Raw genomic sequence first — 24468 nt, forward strand, 5'->3', positions numbered from 1 at the left:
AGTGGATGGCTACAAGGTGTGTGTGTGTGCAGTGGATGGCTACAAGGTGTGTATGTGCAGTGGATGGCTGTGAGATTGATCACACACACACATGCTGCGGCTTAGAGGTCTGTTTACACACACACACACACACGCTGCAGCTTAGAGGTCTGTTTACACACACACACACATGCTGCAGCTTAGAGGTCTGTTCACACACACACACAGTTTTTCTGTTATGCTGTCTTACTTAAGAAAGAAAACATGAGAAGCCTCTATTACTGCAAAACATGTTTATTCTTCATGTAAAATATTCTCCATCATAGAAAAGAGACTTTTCCAGAGATGCTCACGTTCCTGAGAACCTCGAGATCACAGTAGATACTTGCCTTGGCTGTGGAGGCGGGGCATGGGAGGGGGCGGGGTATTGGGGGGGGGGGGGCATGGGAGGGGGGGGGGGGCATGGGAGGGTGGGGGGGGGCATAGGGGGCAAGGGAGGGTGGGTTGTGCGTTTCATGGGGACCCCCACCAAGAGTTAGGGTTTTGGGTTAAGCCTAACCTTTGACCTTTTCATTCAGGCTGGACTGGCTTCGAACTGGCCGAAACTACCCAGCGGGCCAGAGACGCCCGAAGGTCACGTCAGTAGTATAGTCACTAGATCTCGCTGGTCACCATGGTAACCCGCTGCAGCTGAGTGGGTGTGCGTGTGTGTGTGTGTGACGTCAGTAGTATGGTCACCAGATCTCGCTGCAGCTGAGTGGGTGTGTGTGTGTGTGTGTGTGACGTCAGTAGTATGGTCACCAGATCTCGCTGCAGCTGAGTGGGTGTGCGTGTGTGTGTGTGTGTGTGTGTGTGACGTCAGTAGTATGGTCACCAGATCTCGCTGCAGCTGAGTGGGTGTGCGTGTGTGTGTGTGTGTGTGTGTGTGTGTGACGTCAGTAGTATGGTCACCAGATCTCGCTGCAGCTGAGTGTGTGCGGTGCAGGACCTCTAGCTGCTCGGCAGCTCTAAGTATCCTGATTGGTCAGAAGCTCTTAACTGGTCCTAATCCTGATTGGTCTACAGGCCTTTTGTGCCAATGCAGCCTGACCAGGGGAGATGACATCATGGCTTTGCTAGATAAGCCCCTCCCCCCACCATGCAGCACCCCTCCTCTTACAGAACAGCAGGTCAGCTAACTGGCCTGACGGCCGCTTCAGCAGGTCAGCTAACTAGCCTCCTCTTACACAGCCCAAAGCAGAACAGCAGGTCAGCTAACTGGCCTGACGGCCGCTTCAGCAGGTCAGCTAACTAGCCTCCTCTTACACAGCCCAAAGCAGAACAGCAGGTCAGCAACTAGCCTGACGGCCGCTTTCTCATCAACGTAACAACTGGCTATGAGACACATGGAAGACAAATAAACATACACATACATACACACACTTACATACATCCAAAACATCCTAGTCAGCCTAACAAACCAATTATTTTCTACATTTAATGCAAATAGCAATATACAACCTTTGAGATATAAAATATTCTTTGTAAATATAGCAATGTATATAAAATTAGAAAGGTATAAAACACAAAAATAAGGGCTTCATTAACATGTTCAGGCAAAATCATTATTCTTGGCAGAAAGTTGATACTCGCTTCAGAATATCACTGTGTCAATGGCTGAAAATAATAGCGATCGGAACACACAGTAACAGATTGATAAAAAATAACACCAAAATAATAATTAAAAAATAATGGCACAGTTGTAAACAAGTTTACCAAAACAAGAAGGTAGTCGTCCCTGCACTGATTCTGCTCTGGTTCCAGTAGAGCATCAACACAACATTGCCTGTTGCCATGGCAGCACCCAGAGTCCCGTCGCCATAGTGAGACCCAGAGTCCCGTCGCCATGACAGCAGCCAGTCGCCTCGCTCTGGCTCAGAAGACTGACTAAAACAACTGTTTGATTTGTCAAGCATAACCAATGTAGGTCATGTGCAGTAGCCATTGTCTTAAGGTGGATTCTCTATTGAATTTAAATACTGACGCTAGGTGTCAACTAAAAAGATTATTAAGATCATTAACCACTTCAAACTGGGACCAGTGACTGTGTAGCTAAGCTTAAAAAACTGATTCTTCTTTTTTAAGCTCTGCAAATATTATGTTACAGTGACTTGTGTTTTGCAATCAGAAACTGATTGTTATTTCTTAAATCAAGTTATATACTAGCTTGTGTTCTGCATTCAGAAACTTAATCTGGTAGTTTGGTTGACACCTCAACCCTCGGCATTTGAGTTGCACAGGATTCAACCAATTAGGTTCTCCAGGCCTCTGGACTAGGGTTAGGATTAGCCAATAAAATTCCCCAGACCTCTGGCCTAGTGGAGGCAGACGCAGGTCTGAGGGTGACATGTGCAAACCTCATGTTGCTACTGTCAAGTTTCAAAAGGCAAGAGTAAGTAAACCAGTGAATGACTGTGTGTGTGTGTGTGTGTTTGTGTGAGTGAGAGAAAGAGAGAGAGAGGGAGAGAAAGAAGACCAGTGAACGATTGAGCACTTCCACAGGCATGTCACCTTGAGGGACACCATGGGAAGTGTATGTGCCTTGTTTACAGTGACACACCGAGTACAAACAGTTTCTAATGTTTAGAACAGTAACTTTAGTGCGCTGGAGCTGTAAGGTCCGTGTAGTTAGTGAAAACATAACGAGCCGGAAGGTTAACATATTTGAGATGTAACGTTAGCATATTTGAGATGTAACGTTAGTATGTTGATAGAGACATTCGGACCAGTAGTTTTAGCTTCAGATATTTGGGGTCATAGGGCTAGCGTGCTAGTGAGGACATTTACAGCAGTATGGTTAGCGTGCTAGTTAAACACGTTTGGAGCAGTATGGTTAGCATGCTAGTGGACATTATAGGAGTAGGGTTAGCATGCTAGTGGACATTATAGGAGTAGGGTTAGCATTCTAGTGAGGATAATTTAAAACAGAATGTTTTCACTAGAACAACAAATTTTTGTTCTAGTGAGGACCTTAGTGTGAGGGGTTTTGTCGAACCAGTCTCTGGTCGGTTAAACTGTAGAGGCCTACCCTGCACTTCCCCTTCCTCTGTCTTTAACTGTTACTCAAGAGGCGAGGGGGCCTCAAGCCACAATGTGTGATGCAACGGAACTCAGCCACACGCAGCCCTGAAACTCAGCACAGCTGCCCGCACTGAAACACAGCCTGCAGCTTGCCATCACGCGCTGGTGACGAACTTACTCACTGGTTCGCTGAGGGGCCAAAATTGGTTACTAGTTCAACTTCCCTGGTTCTGCTCTTCACGAGTGCATAAATTATTGACACAACATGTATAAAAAAGCAAAATAAAAGCAAAATGCAATAGGCAATTGAAAAAAAAGCCCCAGCACATACACACATCCTATTTTTTCCATCTTTTCCAGGCTTGACCATCATAGCTTAAACTACTGACCCATCATTTATTAACAACATCACCAGATAAAAGGCCCAGACTCTACTCCACCGACACCTCCTCGGTCTTGATGGTCCGTACGGGAGCGCCATCCCGACTGCCGCTGGACGAGTCCGATCCCTCGTCCCCTCGGCCCGCCGCGTCCTGGCCGTGCAAGTCCGCTCCCCCGGCGGCCGTCGTCGTCATGGCGAGCTGGGTGTTGGAGGAGTAGGGCACCTGAGTGAAGCACAGGTGTTTGAGCACCTGCTGGGGGCTGGAGAAGGTGGCGTCACACACGTTGCACCTGTAGGGCTGGCGGCCGGTACTCAGGAACAGCGCCTCCAGCTGGCTGTCGTCGGCGGTGCAGAGCTCGGAGACCTGGCGAGCGTCGGACCTGTCGGGGTCGGCCTGGCCCAGGCACACGTGGCGTGCTGCCTGGTTGGCGCGGCAGAAGCTCTTGCCGCAGGCGCTGCATCGGTAGGGCTTGCCCGTGTGGATGTACATGTGCTCCCTCCAGTGGCTCTTCTGGATGAACTTGCGGCCGCAGGTGGAACACTCGTACTTCCGCCGCTTCACTTCCCGCTCCGCGTCGGCCGCCCCCTCCAGGTTGTCGATGTCGGCGATGTCCGACGGCGGGGGCGTGTCGGCCTGCGGCTGCCCGATCGCCGCGTACATGGAGATGGGGATCTCGGGGCGCGGCGACTCTTTGGTGGCGGACGACGACGCGGTGGGCTGCTCCCCGTCCGACGCCAGAGCGGAGGACGCCGCCGTGATGGCCGCCGCTGCCATGGCGCTGCTGCCGCTGCGGAACAGCTCCTCCATCTCAGGTGTGGCCACGCCGCCGGGGAACATGGGAATGGGCGCGTCACCGCCATCAGCCACCAGAGGGAGTAGCAGCGCCTGCTGTGTGTGCAGGAGCAGGTGCTCTCGCAGGGCGGAGCGCTGGCCGAAGCGCGTGCCACACACGTGGCACGAGTGCTGTTTCCGGAAGGATCCGCTGCGGTGCTGCATGATGCTGGGCTTCACGTGGCGGATGGTGCCGGCGACGGCCGTAACCGCGGAGACGGTGGAGGAGGAGGAGGGGGCGTCGCTGTACGCGGTGTCCATCCCCACATCCTCCTCGCCGCGCTGCGCGAAGCTGCCGAAGGTCTCAAACTCCGCTTCCGACTCCACCCCCACCCTGGCCCCTCCCACTCCACCGTCGGGGGAGGAGAGGCGAGCAGCTAGCGCCTCCTGCTGGTCAGAGATCTGAATGCCATAGAGGGAGGAGCCTGCGGCGGGGGCGTGGCTCGGGGGTGGCGGTGGGGGCGTGGCCTGGGGGCTGATGTCCTGCAGGAGAGGGTACGCGTGCAGGAACTTGACACCCTGCTCCAGGCGTGCCGGGTCGATCACCTGCGCCGACAGCCGTCCCGTGTACATCAGGTTTAGCAGGTAGCTGAAGATATCGGGCTGGATGTCCATCGGCTTCAGCCGCACGCAGTCACTGAGGGAGACGCACACACACACACACACACACACACACACACAGACACATACACACAGAGACACAGAGACACACACACACACTTGTTACACATTCTCTACAATGAAAAGACACCCCCGACACATACATTTCAGCTATAATGGAGACTGGGGGTACACACACACTAGCATAAAGAAAGGCTTTCTGTAGACTAGGGGTACACACATTACAGTAGCAGCAACTGAGCGGAAGGTTTCTTGGCGTTTTAGTCCATGAGCCACAGGGGGTCGTCACTACCACTTGGGGGGGCAAATTCTCACTATATTTTTCTGAAAGCTACATATCTCTGGAGTATAAAATGGTATTATAGCAAGTTGGATCTTGTAGCTTTGTGGCTGTACAGGCCTTCAAAGTTGACCTCTGATTTGAAAAAGGTAAATTCCGCCTATTGGCTTTTTTTTGTTAAACCACTCATAAGAGTCCAGAAAATAATCCAAACCTCATTATTACTGATGCATATGTGGTGTTTGATGTTGGCATACATATTTTGAATCATTATGTGATTTTGCCCTTCATTTTGGTTGATAAAATTCAAGATTTATGTGCAAAAAAAAGCTAAGCTGAGTTTTCAGAGCAACATGTTATGGCAATACCTGAATGCAGACCTTATTGATCATTACTATTCTACCTTCCTTACTTTCAATTGCGAGTTGAAATTAATTTTAAATGATGACATACATAGGTCTGCAGTACAAATGTTTTTTAAATTGTAGCTGAAACGAATACAAAGGATCTTTAATCTATTCATTGAATTCATCATCGTCAGAACAGGAGCACAGAGGATGCCATCTCTATGGCACTTCACTCTGCCCTGTCCCACCTTGACAATAGCAACACCTATGTAAGAATGCTGTTCATTGACTTCAGCTCAGCGTTCAACACCATCATCCCCTCCAAACTTATCACCAAACTCAGTGAACTGGGCATCAATACCTCCCTCTGTAACTGGATTCTGGACTACTTGTATTACATTCATTGTGTCTAGATTTGAGATAAATAAGTTTGGTTTTTCTTTTATCACATACACATATATTGGTAGATGTTTTTTCTTTACCTTGACATGTTTCGACGTATACTTCCATCTTCATCAGGTCACACGGTGGAGTAGTGTGACGCGTTTTTATCAGCTGATGTTGTTACGGAGGTGGGATCCACCTGTCAGTTTTTTGACAGGTGGACCACACCTCCTGCTGTCAGTCAGCCGCCCCCCAGGACGGCACTCCAGGTATGGGAGAGCATATATGCTCCCTCATCTCTGTTCATCAGTCTTTGGGCTCCGCTTTCTTATTTCAATCGCCTCCTTTATTCAGCGGTGGTATCGGTTGTTCTCCTGCTTAAAGGGGTGGTTCAGGATTTTGGACATAGGACCTAATTTCCAAGTAAGCAAGTGTGATATTTATCAGTGGAGACCATTTTCAACACGTTTCATCCAGTCCTTCTAATTGCAGAGTGCGCAGGTGCTACGCTAGCGCAAGTCAACGGTATGTGCTAGCCTGCCACTAAAAACAGTCTTACCCACTCCAAAGTACACCCAAGGCAAATAAATTATAATGCCAGACTATTGATGTAAATGTCTGTATTGATAGTTTTATTTCTAACATTATTCTATCCTTGCATTTCAACGATCGCATTACATTTTGAGGGACTAGTGTCTTAGCAGCGGCGGAATTATACTTGCTCCAGTTAGTAGTACTGCGCCAAAAAGTAAACCGTAAAGCGCACTCCAATGGGGATACCTAGTAGTAGCCTTGGTAATATCAGTCCGCCGCTGAGATGCAAAATGACTACTACCAACTTCAGGGAACAAAGTATAACTATTGCAACGCGATGCGAGGGTAGTTGTATTTCTTACACTATTCTATCAACACAGACATTTACATCGATTGTGTGGAATTTGCCTCGAGTGTCCTTTGGAGTAGGTAAGACTGTTTTTAGTGGCAGGCTAGCACATACCGTTGACTTGCGCTAGCCTAGCACCTGCGAACTCTGCAATTAGAACGACTGGATGAAACGTGTTGAAAACGGTCTCCACTGATAAATATCACACTTGCTTACTTGGAAATGAGGTCCTATGTCCAAAATCCTGAACCACCCCTTTAATGACTGGCATGCAGGAGGTGTGGTCCACCTGTCAAAAAACTGACAGGTCGATCACACCTCCGTAACAACATCAGCTGATAAAAACGCGTCACACTACTCCACCGTGTGACCTTCTGATGAAGACGGAAGTATAAGTCGAAACATGTCAAGGTAAAGAAAAAACATCTACCAATATATGTGTATGTGATAAAAGATAAAAACAAACTTATGCATTCTGGACTTCCTAACCAACAGACCTCAGTCTGTTAGGCTAGATAACCACACCTCCTCAACCATCACCCTGAACACCGGCGTTCCACAGGGATGTGTGCTGAGCCCTCTCCTCTACTCCCTCTTCACCTACGACTGCACACCTGTACATGGCTCTAACACCATTGTCAAGTTTGCAGATGACACTACGGTGATGGGGCTCATCAGCAATAATGATGAGACGGCCTACAGGGAGGAGGTCCAGCACCTAACATCGTGGTGCACTGATAACTGACACCAAGACGACCAAAGAGCTCATTGTGGACTTCAGGAAGTCTAAAGCTAGCACACACCCATTCTCATCAACAGGACTGAGGTGGAGCATGTCACCAGCTTCAAGTTTCTGGGTGCCCACATCTTTGAGGACCTCTCTTGGACCTTCAATACCTCTACCCTGATCAAAAAGGCTCACCAGCGTCTCTTCTTTCTGAGGTCCAACTGTCTCCTCAGATCCTGGTGAACGTCTACCGCTGCAACATCGAGAGCATCCTCACCAACTGTGTCACAGTTTGGTATGGCAACTGCTCTCCGCGACCGGAAAGCACTGCAGAGGGTGGTGAAAACTGCCCAACACATCACCGGTTCCTCACTCCCCTCCATCGAGGCCATCCAGGGCAAGCGATGCTTGCGTAAGGCGCACAGCATCATCAAAGACTGTTCTCACCCCAACCACAGACTGTTCACCCCACTCCCCTCCGGGAGGCGTTACAGGTCTCTCCGCACCCGAACCAGCAGGTTCAGAGGAAGCTTCTTTCCTGCGGCTGTCACCCTACTGAACTCTAGCTCTGCATCCCGGTGACATCCAACCAACTAAGCCCCCATCACCCCCTGCCCCGCCCCCGCCTGATGCCTCCTTGCCTGTGCCTGTTGAGGTGTCCACAACCATGGCAACCTTGACAGGGACAACAAGGAGGCAGAGATCCCCTAGCCCCCCCCCCACAACTGCACTACCCTATCCTACCCATCTATCCCATCCATCTATTTATTTACAAATGTACATACTGTAATTACACTGATACTGTACATAGCCATATTCTACTGCTTTTCATCCTGCACATACACTTATTATTAATACTATTGTAATGTTACTGTTTCTGCACTACAATGGTACTGTTACCACACTGCACATAGTTGTACATACTGTACATATCTGTCTATATGGTTCATACTAAATATCCATATTTATTCAGTTTTTCTGTAATATATTCTGTTAATACACTGCATATATCTATATTGTTCTCACTCTTCCTATTGATGTATCTCAGAATAAAGGAATGTCCACAACATTAGTGATGTTTTTTGTGTGTGTGTGAATGTATTTTACTTAACGCATTGAATGTAGCTGGATACTCAAGAACGCATGTCTCTAATAGCCACAATAGGAGTAATTTTAGCAACACCGTATTTTGTGTGGCCCATAACGACCCAGTGGATCATGAAAATGTGCCAAAATTCACATTCCTTGCTTGTTGTTGGTACATTAATCCCATTCAGATACCAACTTATCTGAGATGTAAGAGTTCAGTATAGGTTTAAGGTCTGGGGCAGGGATTTGACATTCTGTGACTTCTTCATTGAGGGCTTGCTTAGCAGCACTGTCCGCTTTCTCATTTCCCCTCAGACCAACATGGCCTGGGACCCAGCAAAAAACTACACTCAAGTTCTGGTTCTTTAGACGTTCTAGTTGATCAAGCTCAGCTTTGGTTGTACTTTTTGCGTGACATTAAAGCCTACTGGAAAGATTTTAAATTGCAATTTAATTGAATGCAATTTACTTTTACGATTAAATAAAATTAATTTATCCCTCTCACCCATAGTTTTCTATTTATTTACAAATGTACATAGGCCTAGTGTAATTACATTTATACATAGTTATTCTACTGATCTTTATACTATTCATCCTGCACATAGACCTATTCTTACTGCTCTTATAATGTTGTTTCTGCACTGCAATGACACTGTTTCCACACTGCACATAGCTGTATGTTATGTACATATCTGTTATATATTTGTCATATTGAATATCCATATTTATTCTGTTTTATTATATTCTGTTAATACACTGCATATATCTATATTATTATTTCTACTATTATAATGTTACTGCTACATCTACATACATTATTCTACTTATTGTATGAGGTAACTGCTAATACACTGCACATATTTATATTTAATTCATATTACTCTACACCACCTTCTGTAAATCAACTGTATACTACTGTCTACATTGCACTATATTTCTTGACCTGTCTCTGTATATTTCATCACCTTTCTATACTTTGCATCACATTGCATGCATACTGCAGCTACATGAATCACAGCTAAGATCCTTGGTTGCTATGAAGGCCAGTCGTTCTAAATGGATGGTTGCTATGGCCAAAGGCCAGTTATCTCTTCCGTTGTCAAGCGGGCATATCCTAACTTTATCTTATTATGACCGCCGCGCAGATTAATTTTTTATTTTTTGCATGCCCAAATTTCCGTCAATGATTCCCGGGACACTGAAAGACCGGGGTACACGAAACTTGGTGGGCATGTAACCCCACATGGATAGCATGGAACCATCGTTTTTCGTTTTGATCTGAAGCCCCCCCGCAGGACTGGACCCCCCCGAAAGGAGGGTAGGGCAGACACAGTTTTCTGTGAATATCTCGAGAACCGTAGGGTTTAGGAGGACCATTTTTTTTTTTGTATGTTGATCTCAAGGGGGCATGTCAACCCATTCCATAACCACTCATTTCATGTATAGTGCCACCTAGTTAAACACAAAAAAGCAAAAAATTAGGTGTTTTCATCACAATATCTCTGGCTGACAAGGTCACAACTGCACGAAATTAAAAGTGTAGGATCATTATGACACCCTCCGAATGCATGGCAAGTTTTGTGTACTTTCGTTCATGGGGGGGCCTTACAATAAAATAATTTATGTGTACATTTAGTGACGTACACCAACAAGGATTCCCGGGACACTGAAAGACCGGGGTACACAAAACTTGGTGGGATACCCCCACATGGATAGCATGGAACCGTCATTTTTCGTTTTGATCTGTAGCCCCCCCCCCCCCCCCCCGCTGGACTGGACCCCCCGAAAGGAGGGTAGGGCAGACACAGTTCTCTGTGAATATCTTGAGAACTGTAGGGCCTAGGATGACCATTTTTTTCCGTATGTTTGCCTCCAGGGGTCATGTTAACCCGTTTCATGTGCACAAACAGATACACACACACACATACATTCACAGTAATCATACGTATGACACATACTCACACAGTAGACATATGTTCGCTTGCATGCACAGGCACATACGCAGGCACACACACAAGCACGCGCACACACACACACACACACTCACACATAACATAAACATAACACAAACAATCAAGAATTTCTCAGAATTATGAACAGGCAAGATGGAGGTGGGGTTGTATAAAATGAATTTTACATGTGAAATCTATGAACTAATCATGTTTTGGTACTTGTTGTCTAGCAGATACCAGTGAGAATTGAGTGTGGATAATGCAATTTAGTGAGACAGTTAGAATCATATAGGCCTTTCACCGTGATTTCTTTTTGTGGAAAAAATGTGCTGGACTGGGCGGCTGTCATATTTTGTACCGCTCTGCGGTACATCTAGTTTTAAACATCTCTATTTTACTTTGCCTACTTCCATACAGTGAGCCCCATTAAGAAGTGGCCACTTCATTCGCGCTTACCGTGATTCACGCAGCAACATTATTAAATTAATCTGTCACCATATGCCTATGCCAACGTTTGCAAAGAGGAGAATCTTTTAATTTGATTCACAATGAAACGTTACATTTAATGTACATGTAAACAATGAGTAGGCTAGTTTTGGGTTTTGTTGGTGGTGTTACTGCATCCCTTAGTTATGCCTACAATGCAAAATTGTTCCCTCGTGATTGTTAGACGCATTTCAAAACATCGCGACGTGAAATGCCACCACAAAACATTGTTTGTGAATCGGTCTTATTAGGAGTCTGCGCTTAAGCTGTCACAGACTCAGGCGCTACTTTTAGGGCTAAAATGCTTCCTGAATTACTCTTAGTAAAAAAAATAGGAGTCCTAAAGTTACGAGTGACGAAGTTACGAGTACAAGCATCTCATATCAAATGACCATGGCATTACTCTAAGCAACATAAATCTCATAACGTTACAGCAACATCTCCTCCCTATGACCTAGCTAGCTAGCTTCTAGCCACACAAGAAATTAATGATGTTAAAATTCTAATAACAGTAGGGGCACATTTATGTAGACCACTACAACATGACTCATTATGTCTGTAATGTTAACTGTATAAAACACTTACTTTCATAAAGGAAGCACACCATCCAGCACATACACATGGAAACCGATATTTTAGGTACTTGGCCACAAACTCAAAACGTTTCTCTCTGAAGCTCTGTTCTAGAATCTTTGCTCTGAAGTCTGTCCCCGTTGCTAAGCAACATCAAATAAACGAAATGACAGTCTTCCAGTATTAAATGTGTACGTGTGATTACGAATGGATGTGTGTGGTTTGCAATTAGAATAAACAAGAAATAACATTTCCAATAATTTCCCATGATAAATTACATAATATTTGCACCTTCCTTCCTTGTGAAGCTCACACTAATTCCACCGCATTTAGTGAAATGTAATACAACGTTGCCACCTAGCGTTCAGATGTAGGCTATTTAAGATTAACGTGGCATTTCCTGCTTATTCTTAATCTTTTTAATCATAGTTTCCTCTTCAATGAGCGATTACCAGCTCGTTTTAGAACAGAGATAGCTGTTTATTGTCCCTAGGTTTACAGAAACACCTATTCATATTAATACTTATGGAGTGCTGCCGACCACTGTTCATTACATGGCCCAGCATGTCTTTACAACAAAACAACACAGTAAAACCTAAATGCCCGTAAACATATGCATTTGCATACTTGTAACATTTTTAATAATACTCTCCCATCATGATATTTAACAATAATGAAAAATTTAATTTGAATACCGTCAATGTGAAAATAACTGTACTACGTCAGCTATAAATAGCTAATGTTCTCCTTGCTACTTCAGTTCGTAAGTCCATACTACCCCATGGCAGAGCAAGGATTTCATGATTGGGCAAGGTTGCCCGGAGACATTGTGGCGGCCCAGAGACATTGTGCATACTTGGAAGGCATTGTGATAGAAGTGCAAGTGCAAAGGTGAAAGGTGATAGTTACCAAATACATGTGGGTGGTTTGCCATATGCTGGAAACTTTTGGAATATTTCTTTTTTTTTTTTTAGCTTATGCACCCTCACACTGGAGTCCCCAGTTCATATACAAAATTTGGTATCGATATGTGACAGTGTTCCTGAGATATAGACGACTTCCTGTTTCGGAGCTTCGCCGCCGATTTCATTTGGCTGTGACGGGCAAACGCTTTCGAAATTCAAAAATCCTTCTGGTAACTTTTGTGAGGCTTGGTCCAAGGATATAAATAAAATACTAATTTACTGAATTTTGGGGTGTTTCCGATTAGTACATTTACAAATAGTAAATAGCATAGCAATGCAGACCTATGTAACCATTTCTATTTAGTCTCTGCTGGGAGGTAGGAAGGTATAAATGATTCAAAATATGTATGCCAACATCAAACACCACATATGCATCAGTAATAATGAGGTTTGGATTATTTTCTGGGCTCTTATGAGTGGTTTAACAAAAAAAAGCCAATAGGCGGAATTTACCTTTTTCAAATCAGAGGTCAACTTTGAAGGCCTGTACAGCCACAAAGCTACAAGATCCAACTTGCTATCATACCATTTTATACTCCAGAGATATGTAGCTTTCAGAAAAATATAGTGAGAATTTGCCCCCCCAAGTGGTAGTGACACGCCCCTTTTTGGGCCTGTGGCTCATGGACTATTTTATGCCCCCAACGTTGTCTTCAAGGCAGCGCTGCCTGGAAGGCGCTATGGTTAGGCATGGGTTAAGGTTGGGGTCAGGGTTGGGGTTAGGTTTAGGATTAGGTGCCTTTAAGTCAGCTGTGGCAGTGCTGCCTGGAAGACGACGTTGGGGGCATAAAACACCATCGAGCAACTGGAATCCATGCATTTCCACGGAATTATTTTTGGAATCTGATCCCTTATCATACCTGTTCAATCGTAGTCGCTCGACTTATCGTGACTAAATTCAAGATGGCGGCGAACGGTAAACTTCCTGAAGGTACTGTCTGTATAAATCGTCTTGTAAATAAACTACCAGTGCTTTTTCAAAGTTCTCAATGTCTCGTTTTAAATGTCAGGGCCCTCGGAAGTCTACCCAGTCCCGGCGGCATGGGGGGGCTTTGGGGGGCCAGGCCCGTCCTGGAAGTCATCCGTGCCCGCCCTGAACGAGCTTGGCTGCTCCAACCAACCCCAATTCCATAGATTGATTTTGAACACTTATTAAATGTAGGCCTAGCCTATACGTTTGTCAATCTAGCAAGTAGCAAATAAAACTGGTAAAATCTGTATTATTCCGTAGCTAATCAATCAGGAACATTAGGTAAGCCCATCACCTAAATGGAGAGGAGGTTACGTGGCGCAGTCTACTTCACTTCTGCACTAACCCCTGTCATCCGATGACAAATACAGCTTATCGGCTCGCAGGTAGGCTATATCTCATATCGTAGTTAGTAGAAGTATGCCTAGTAGTTTCTGGGTTTGTTTGATAGCGTTAACCTTTACAGTTTTTTTCTTCTGACCTAGTCAGAGAACAGGGAGCTTACCACTCCAGGGCCGAAGTTATCCGTAACTTCGGGGCTAACTCCCTAACACTCTATCTGAAAGTGGTTAGCAAATGTACGAGGATTTTGGTTTTATCTGCGGATTTATTTTTGCATTATTTTGAATATGACTAGCTCCAGTCTCAACAGCACTTCTACTTTTTCCACACGCATCTCAGTTCTAACACACATATCCCCTCTCGCTTTCTCTCTCTCCATCCCTGCGCACAGGGCTTTCTTAAAGGAGCTGCACCATTTTACAACAATTGCATCTACATTTTCATATTGGAATGTTTTGTCAAGTGTAAGCTTAAACTACCGTGATCAATTTAAGTTCCAGTGCCCCCCCTGGAAAGGTGTAATGCCCGTCCGTGAATTTGTGTCTGCCGCCGGGTCTGAGTCTACCAATGAAGTGTGGAGCTACTTTGAGCCTCGTAAATGGTGTAAAACAGTGATTTATTTGCATGGCTAGGCCGATGCCCGAGGCACCCCCATCGAAAACCTGTTAGTAGCATCGGCTAACTAGCGCCAGATTTCGGAGTGCAGGGGACAAGCCGAGATGAGATGAGACAAAAGTTCTCACACACTCGGTATCATGTTTCAACACACTTTAGGTCAATATCACACCAAACTTCTCCTTTAACGTTTACTTTTATTTCAAGTTTGCAAAAGCAGCGGAATAGGCTCTCATGCTCTATGAAATCATGCCGCGTGTGTGTGTGTGTTAATAGGCTCTCATGCTCTATGAAATCATGCCGCGTGTGTGTGTGTGTGAATAGGCTCTCATGCTCTATGAAATCATGCCGCACGTGTGTGTGTGTGTGTGTGATATGTGCGCGTGTGTTAATAGGCGCTCATGCTCTATGAAATCATGCCGCGTGTGTGTGTGTGTGTGTGTGATATGTGCACATGTGTGAATAGGCGCTCATGCTCTATGAAATCATGCCGCGTGTGTGTGTGTGTGAATAGGCTCTCATGCTCTATGAAATCATGCCGCACGTGTGTGTGTGTGTGTGTGATATGTGCGCGTGTGTTAATAGGCGCTCATGCTCTATGAAATCATGCCGCGTGTGTGTGTGTGTGAATAGGCTCTCATGCTCTATGAAATCATGCCGCATGTGTGTGTGTGTGTGTGAAAAAAATGTAAGTATTTAATAAGCATAATTTTATTGCAGTAATTTTACCTACCACCAAATGATGGACAGAACTCATAATAGTCCTCAATAGTACGGCAGTCAACAACATAACAGTAGCCTAGCCCTACAGTATGTGTGGCTCCTAGTGAACCTGACGTCAGTGAATTGCGAGTGAGTGGCTAGAAAGTTTTAATCGTTTTAGGACTAAACGCTCATAAACGGCTCAGCTTGGAATAAGCTACAGTATAGCGACCAAATCAGAGTTTGTGAGGTCACTTAGGTTTGTTTCAACTGCGGGTAACTGAATAAAGCTGCAACTCCTCAGACTGTATCTTATGTCCGTCTACTCTGTTGCGCACAACCTGCTGCAGCAGAAATGAAAGGCGTTAGCCCCGAAGGTTTTAATAACTTATTATGATGACCTGTCTGGAACTGAAGCACGAATGGTTAGCATATTTCTAGGTAATAATACAAAACCCAAGCTAAAGTAATGCAAATATAATACTAAAACACAACTTAGAACTAGGCCAACTTATGTAGTCGTCCCACTAACGAGTTTGTTTATTTGTTTCCCCGACCAGCGCGGTAAAGTGCAAACACACAAGACGGCTCTAGATAGGGCTGAGCTCCGCTCTGTTAAGGTTAAATGGCGGATCATTCACGAGAGGATTTTGAGATGCACAGATTCCCAGATGAACGCATATCCACAGATTGGTGAAATACATTCACACCGCAGACATTATATTGAGGAAAAAGTATGGCCAACCAAGCTCAATTAGGCTAGCTCAGTGTAGCCAGACGGACCTTACGTAGGCCTAAATTAGGACTTTGTGTGTGATATGTGTGTGTGTGTGTGATAAGTGCGCGTGTGTGAATAGGCTCTCATGCTCTATGAAATCATGGCGTGTGTGTGTGATATGTGTGCGCGCGCGTGTGTGTGTGTGGGTGATGTATGTGATATGTGTGCGCGCTTGTGTGTGTGTGTGTGTGTGTGTGTATGTGATGTATGTGATATGTGTGTGCGTGCTTGTGTGTGTGTGTGTGTGCGCGTGCGTGCGTGCACGTGCATGCGTGTGTGCACGTGCATGTGTGTGTGCACGTGCATGTGTGTGTGTTCACCTGTCCTGGTGGATGAACAGCATCCTGAAGTAGTTGGAGAAGGCTGCAAGCACAGCCTTGTGATATGTGTGTGTTTGTGTGTGTGTGTGTGTGTGTGCGTGCGTGCGTGTGTTTACCTGTCCTGGTGGATGAACAGCATCCTGAAGTAGTTGGAGAAGGCTGCAAGCACGGCCTTGTGATATGTGTGTGTGTGTGTGTGTGCGCGTGTGTGTGTGCGTGTGTGTGTGTGTGCATGTGTGTATGTTCACCTGTCCTGGTGGATGAACAGCATCTTGAAGTAGTTGGAGAAGGCTGCAAGCACGGCCTTGTGATATGTGTGTGTGTGTGTGTGTGTGTGTGCACGTGCATGTGTGTTCACCTGTCCTGGTGGATGAACAGCATCCTGAAGTAGTTGGAGAAGGCTGCAAGCACGGCCTTGTGCGCTTTGAAGAAGACGTCTCCGATGGCAACAGTGCAGTCGCACAGGAAGCCAAACTCCCTCTGAGCATTCAGCTGCTGCAGCAGGACCAGACCGTGATTGGCCAGAGCCATTCTACCTCCTGCGGAGGGGAAGAGAGAGAGAGACAAAGGAAGATGGGGGGGTGGGGGTGAGAGAGAGAGTGAGAGGAAAGGAGAGAGAGAGAGAGAGAGAGACAGGGAGAGAGACAAAGGAAGATGGGGGGCGGGGGTGAGAGAGAGAGAGAGAGAGAGAGAGAGAGTAAACTCAGAGGGTCTGTTTCCTGTGTGCAGTTGACCACAAAGCAACATACGAGCAGGACTCTGAGGCCTCCCAGCACCACTCTCTCAGAGCTTGCCGAGCTAGCCGACACACAGACACACACACACACTGCTAGGTTTCTGACCTAGCAGTCCTCTCACACACACACACGCACACACCTAAGGGTTTCTGACCTAGCAGTCCTCTCACACACACACACACGCACACACCTAAGGGTTTCTGACCTAGCAGTCCTCTCTCTGTCCATGCTTACGTCCTAATAGTCTTATTAAATATGACCATGCTTACATCCTAATAGTCTTATTAAATATGACCATGCTTACGTCCTAATATTCTTATTAAATATGACCATGCTTACGTCCTAATATTCTTATTAAATATGACCATGCTTACGTTCTAATAGTCTTATTAAATATGACCATGCTTACGTCCTAATAGTCTTATTAAATATGACCATGCTTACGTTCTAATAGTCTTTCGTCTGTATTCTAGTAAAGCAACACAGGCTGCCTACAGGCCTAGATGAAACAACAGTGAGACCAACTCAAACACCAATCAACACCAACTCAGACACCAAAAAGGATAAAGTTCCTATGCACAGCCTTCCAGGTGCTGGTGAGGTGCAGTAGTCAATAAATTAAAAGGAAAGTGAAGGATCACTGTAGCCTGACGAGCCAGACCCACATTAAAATGTAGGGTCTGGACACTCACCGTTCGCAGTGCTCAGTCCGAGGGGCGGGATAATCAGTTGTCTTTCAAATTCCCTCTGCATGCAATAGGACAGCGGCAGCGCTATAAGTCCCATGCGTTTCTCACCAGCGGAGCTAGTTGGCTAGTTCAAACTTTTGCCAACTTAATTAAAGCTTAACTCGTGTCACACTGTTCGCCAACAGCAACATCCATCTTATTTGTTTTCAAGTAGCAGGGAATTCAAGCCAAACCGTTGCAACTCTGCCATCAATCATTACGTTAAGCCCGCCTAACGACTCTATACACGATTTCATTGGCCTGATTGAGTTTCGATTTCTGGACCTCACAAGCCAACGGAGAGTTGCTAGACTAGCCCTGGCAGCAAATGGATCCTAGTCTAGATTTCTAGGCTAGGATCACTGCACACTGGTGGATTTTCTTTGCTGGTTTATTTTTTAGTGAACAACGCGTTTCGCCAATGCTTCATCGGGTTCACTCCAATCAATACCGACTCAAATACCACTCAACACCAACTCAAACACCAATCACAAGCTCTTGGCTGCATGGGAGCTTCTAGAGAAACCCCAGTCAATTGTTCACATCAGACAAGAAGACTGGGAGACCACACGGACACGGACACACACACACACACACACACACACACACAATTCATTTATTTGGGATGACCAATACTGATTACAACAACACAGCATTCCAAATATTAATAAAGAGCCCATTTGTGTCTCAGTGGATAAATACATATTATCAGGGGTAGAGATGGCACCGCCTTCTCCATACACACACACACACACACACAAACACACCGACTCAAGACATGAGTGCGCATGTAACCTGCGATGGATATTCTGGTAGTCACTAGGGATGCACGATATTGAAGTTTAGCCGATATCCGATATTTACAAGCTCATTTTGGCCTATTACTGATGCCGATACCAATATTCACAAATTGAAAAGTTTCTCCTAATTAACCTGTCAATACGGGACATTAAACTTTACTTTGAATCAACCCTGTATCATTTTAGAAATTTAGATATTCACACATGAAAAAATTATTTCAAATATGGCACATTTATTAAGTAGCCTAACATTTTCACAAACATGTAAATGTCAAAGGCTACTTGAACAGTAGCCTACAAGACAGTTCCCCAAGAACTGTGTTGTTGACAATATGACCCATTGTTCTCAAATGAACAGAAATGCAGCTGTAACCCTGTAAACTTAATGTCTGTAGAGTAAAATGAATGAGACCTACAACAGAATGAAGGCTAGTAACTTTACAGCTAGACTTCATTCTGGACTTCATGAAACTCACGCTAGCTTTCAAACGTTAGCTAACGTTACACAGTTTAGAAACTGATTGCTGATTGTAAACAAAAGCTTAGCAATGCATTGTCACGGTTTTAGCTCGTGCTGTTTTTTCTGGCTTAGTGCTTTGTAGAGTTCAGGATGATGGCTCTTAAGATGTGTAATTAAATTGGTAACGTTAAAAGAGTATCGCTTTACCCCTCCTTGCATCACTGGTACTTTACAAGCCCTGAAAATAGCAATTTTCTTATCAGTTTCCGGAATTTGGACATACTGCCACACAGCCAACATGTTGATGTATGTTGTTGGCGTTCATAGCAACGTAAACATTTGCTTCGCGTGTGCATAATTAACAGGTCACCTTATCGGCCGGGCATATCGGCAGTTTTTCCTGTACTGTATCCCTGTACTGCAATGTAACCTGTACCCTGCGCTGCAATGTAACCTGTAACCCGCGCTGCAATGTACCCTGCACTGCAATGTAACCTGTAACCTGTACCCTGCGCTGCAATGTAACCTGCGCTGCAATGTAACCTGTAACCTGCGCTGCAATGTAACCTGTATTGTGTTTGCTTATTCAGCTGTAAAGTCACACAATCAGTAATCCAAATTATTAAGCTAATGGGAGTGTGTCATTGTTCATGTTGTGATATGCTAATATAATATATAGGTTATCGTTAGCACTAAGTGTGTCAGGGTTCATGTTGTGATATGCTAATATGCAAATAGAAGTGTGTCAGTGGTCATGTTGTGATATGCTAATATAATATATAGGTTATCGTTACCACTACGTTAGTCAGGGTTCATGTTGTGATATGCTAATAAAAGTGTGTCAGGGTTCATGTTGTGATATGCTAATATAATATATAGGTTATCGTTAGCACTAAGTGTGTCAGGGTTCATGTTGTGATATGCTAATATGCGAATAAAAGTGTGTCAGGGGTCATGTTGTGATATGCTAATATAATATATAGGTTATCGTTAGCACTACGTTAGTCAGGGTTCATGTTGTGATATGCTAATAAAAATGTGTCAGGGTTCATGTTGTGATATGCTAATATAATATATAGGTTATCGTTAGCACTAAGTGTGTCAGGGTTCATGTTGTGATATGCTAAAATAATGTGTGAATAGGTTATTGTTAGCACATAAAACAGTGCTATCGATAGTAGGGCTGCACGATTATGGCCAAAATGATAATCGCGATTATTTTGATCAATATTGAGATCACGATTATTTATCACAATTATTAATTAATTTTAGTGACAAAAATATTTTTTCCCATAAACATATTGGACTTGCTATCTGGCTCACCCAAATTCTACCCAAATTTACTGCAAATATAGATTGACTGCGACTTCCAAACTTCCAGCGTGCTACTTTGTTAATATTTGGGGAAACGTTAACGGCAACACAGTAATTACAACAAAGAAATACTGTTAATTTGATGCTTTTAATTCATTTATAAATGCTGCACTGTCACTTTAAGACCCTTTGCCAGATCCACTCAAATAGCCTATGGCTAGTGCTGTGCCCGCTCAGTTTGTAAATGGTCAGTAATGGGAACTGTTGCCATTGCGCTCTCTCTCGTGCACGCTCAAATGCGTTCCCAATTAAATGGAGTAGGCTAGCATGACGTAGTTAGATCTGCTGCACTGGAGATACTATGCATCTCGATGTAAAAAGCTGTTTTGACATTGACATTGTAAACGTTCTTTAGGAAGAGTGTAAAGCTGTTTGCAGTAGCCTGAAGTTAACCACAACGTCATCTATCGCTGGAAAAAAAAAATAGCGAGCGGCCTATGATAACCTAATTATATGCTTGGCAGGCCGGATTAAAGTGTGGCGGGCCGGATCTATGATAAACTAATAAATGCTCGGCGGGCCGGATTAAAGTGCGTGGCGAGCCGCAGTTTGAACACCCCTGATTTAGTCATTCGTTGATAAGTAAAACACTGACGTGTAGGCTACAATTTCATTATTGTTCACTCGTTTTGAGTAGGCTGTGTCTTAAAACGCATACATTGTAGGTTGCACATGTAGCTTATAAAATACATGAATATAATTCACGGATCCCGTCGTTAGCTCAACTCTTATTATAGGCTATATCGGAGGAAGCAAACAAGGACTAAAAGTTAACGTGATAAAAAGGCATGTGTGGTTTACGTCATGTGATGTGTTTCACAGTATGAGTTGAGAGCCCTGCTTTGCTTAAGTTTTTGGTTAACTTCACTTGCCTGAAATCCGAAATATTTTCAAACAATGGACCATCCGTTTCGAGGGACAAGCTCTTGGCCTGCTGTGCCACACATTTGATTTTTGATCGTCGTTTTTTTGTATAGTCTAACTAGCCTACTAATAGTTAACATAATGCTACTAGTCCCCAGTGCATCCAAACTGAGCAGTGCATCAGGCTGAGCAGTGCAGGGAACAGTTGTCATTGGTAGGCTGCATGCAGGCACATTGTTTTGTAGCGGAGTGTTCAATTGGTTGCCAGGTTGGTTCAATGGGTAGGCTAGAGCACGCATTTTTAATATCGCTCGATCACGCAAATTTGATCGTGGGAAGCCAAAATCGTGATCGTGATTAAAATTCGATTAATTGTGCATCCCTAATCGCTAGCATCAGTTAGCCTGTTGCTATGCTGCATAGTGACTTTGCTATAGGCTACTGGTTATTACAGTGATTTACACTTTTACTGTTTCTGTTTATTACACGCTTTTTTCCCTCTTTGAAGAGAATAAAGGAGCAAGATGCTCATATCCTGGCCTCTTGATGTCAGTGTGTGTGTGTGTGGTGGGGGGCTTATGATCTGTGTTGATGTTCTGTCTGTGCATAACATAACACACAGGGAGAAAAGCATAATGAGGAACGTAAACACAATTAAGACACCATGAAGAACACACACACACACACACACACACACACGACACAAAGGGGACCAAAACAGACTCAAGACAATGTTAGGAACACACACACACACAAGATGTTGAGAGAACTCACTTCCTCTCAGGTTTTAGGACCCCACCACTCACACACACAACAGGGCTGGCTGGCCTGCCTAGCTGCACACCACCCCCCCCCCCCCCCCCCCCACACACACACACACAACATGCTGGGCGGCCTAGCTGTCAGTGACCCTAGGGGTCATAGGTCAGAGCAGGGCTGTAGGCTCTCTGAGTCACATGACCAGCTTCACATCATCAACATTCCTGGGGCAACCAATCAAAACATGATGTGTCACAGTTGGCCACAAACAACTTGGACTGTATATGTACACACACTTAAAACTATAAAGACTGTAGGGTGCGTGAGGCGGAAACATTGCACTACACTGACAGCATTGCTATAATCAGTGTAATGTGTGTGTGTGTGTGTGTGTGTGTGTGTGAGCGAGTGTGTGTGAGTGAGTGAGTGTGAGTTCTGCTCAAGAAGCCCAACCAGTCATCCACCAGAAAGTCCTCTTCACAGCACCATAGACATGGAGAAGGTCAACACTATGGCCAAATCTCTAAATCCCCCAAAATAGCCTTCAAAGTCACAGAATCGTACAATTATCAATTAATATGTTTTGCAACCCAATCTGGCGAAATTAATGTCTATAATTCCTCCATGGCTTAACCAAAACCAGTTTCAAAACATTAAGCTAAATATGTAAGACGTTTAAAAAAACATTCAGATCCCAGAAATACAGTTAGGCTACTTATGTGCCAAACTAGTGTGTACGATAGCACCGCCCACAACGTAGACACGTGGACCCCACAGATCTCCCGCAGAGTCAACCACTTCCGTAGTCTGCTTTCCTCGCAAATAAAAAATAAACCGTGTAAAAAGACATATGCCCAACTGACTTAAACACGCCAGCTTTCGCCAAGAAGTCAACCTTTACTCGTAGATAACGGCTCCTCACAAACCGTTTTCAGATAGCAGCGCATTGTTGCTTGGATCCCTACCGAACAGCAACGGAGGCTAGCGGCTGCCCTTCCGACTGCTGAGCGACGTGAAGCGAAAATAAACGGTGGCTCATGAAATGGACACACACACGGGGGGAAGGGGTGGTCACCGAATAAATGTCTCAAACTTCAAAGTGATAGAAATATCTAAACCGTAAATAAAGCATGATGGTGTACGCCGGGGAACTGAAAAATACAAAATACCCGTACCCTTACCTTCTTACGCAGCGTCTACCCTGAGTTAGCCGTGTTGTTGTTTGTTACCGGGGGACTTGTCCGTTGGACTCGCAGCTGCTCTGTTCCTCTCAAACGCAGCATTGGCGGCGATGGTCGTCGGTGTTTTCCGGTCGGGTTACGTTACAATCACATGACTGTCTAAAAGCACTTAAAACAGCAGTTGTAAAACCCACTCCACGGGGCGCCTAAACAAGTAGTCTTAACGTTAGCTGCCGTCAAATGCGTTCCCGGTTGGAGTGAATTTTTCGCCGCGGTGTTTAGCCAAAAGCGGGGAACCTATGTGGGCGCGTTAAGATACTGTATGGTAATTTATTTAATCTTCCGTTCGAGCAAGTTAAACATAAACCGATTTAGAGGGAAAATAGCACAGGGTCGCCTTTCCCAACCCCCACCCGAACAGATAACGCCGAGTCGTTAGTGAAACAAGCCACACAATTTGCATTTTCGGTTGCTTGCTGCGGTTGTCGGTTTCCCATAACAAACTTGCCTAACGTTTAGGCGCGTGCGTTTTTAAAGGCTAGGCTGCAGCACTAAGCTGATATTAGGGATTAGTCATATAGCGTTTTTCAATGTAGGTTTTCAAATTTATGTGTAATGTTCTTGTAATGAGCGTCATTTAAGATTGGGAGCGTTTACAGTGATTGTTAGGCTACTCTGCAGACTGTAGTTCTACTGTAACTTCAGCAGAAAATAACGACAGCCCATTACCCATCAGAGTAGCCGATAGTCCACTACGCCAGCAGAGCTTAAAAGAGGATGCTGTAGGTTATGACCTAACATGATACAAGTCTAATACAGCCTATACTACAGTCTATGGTCTAATACAGTCTATACTACAGTCTATGGTCTAACCGGCCAGTGGCCTGGATTGTTTTTCGTAAAAGGCAAAACCTAACTAAATGGAAACCAATGTTTGTATTATTAGGTTAGTATTCCTAATATAAAAATATAATTACGTGTTTTACACTAATCCCCCTACCATGGCCATATCGGCTACATGTATTGTATGAGACAGTTCTGCTTTGATAATGAATTTACCTGGACTTGTTTCAGATCAATACTCCTGGACTAATGCTGATCAATACACTCACTCTCAGATCAATACTCCTGGACCAATGCTGATCAACACACACACTCTCAGATCAATACTCCTAAAATATTGGAGTGTGTTCATCGTAGAATCAGAGCTTCATAATTTTATGTGATCATGACATACGTTCCGATAAAGTGAGCCTATCCTCCTTCCATCATAATTTG

At 44.7% G+C, this 24468-nt stretch overlaps 1 protein-coding gene across 3 annotated transcripts; it reads right to left on the reverse strand.

Moving 5' to 3' along the window:
• Positions 1–255: 255 nt before the first annotated feature.
• zbtb2b (zinc finger and BTB domain containing 2b) lies at positions 256–23874 on the reverse strand. 3 transcript variants are annotated; one of them, XM_042094929.1, is made up of 3 exons: positions 23191–23874; positions 16646–16826; positions 256–4890 (listed from the first exon to the last, which is right to left on the reverse strand). In XM_042094929.1, the coding sequence occupies exons 2-3, from the start codon at positions 16816–16818 to the stop codon at positions 3471–3473; spliced, it is 1593 nt and encodes a 530-aa protein (XP_041950863.1). In that variant the 5' UTR covers positions 16819–16826; positions 23191–23874; the 3' UTR covers positions 256–3470. The 3 variants fall into 3 exon arrangements, with proteins under 3 accessions (XP_041950863.1, XP_041950864.1, XP_041950865.1); XM_042094930.1 differs by lacking the exons at positions 16646–16826; positions 23191–23874 and adding an exon at positions 16404–16608; XM_042094931.1 differs by lacking the exons at positions 16646–16826; positions 23191–23874 and adding an exon at positions 16288–16391.
• Positions 23875–24468: the final 594 nt, after the last annotated feature.

Source organism: Alosa sapidissima, chromosome 6 (genome assembly GCF_018492685.1).
Source record: "Alosa sapidissima isolate fAloSap1 chromosome 6, fAloSap1.pri, whole genome shotgun sequence".
In the NCBI taxonomy this organism is placed as follows: Eukaryota; Metazoa; Chordata; class Actinopteri; order Clupeiformes; family Clupeidae; genus Alosa; species Alosa sapidissima.

Coding starts and splice junctions, on each gene's coding strand:
- zbtb2b (XM_042094929.1), bottom strand. CDS start 16,818: ATGGCTCTGGCCAATCACGGTCTGGTCCTGCTGCAGCAGCTGAATGCT. Junction 4,891..16,645: donor CTGTTCATCCACCAGGACAG/GTGAACACACAT, acceptor CGTCTCCCTCAG/TGACTGCGTGCGGCTGAAGC.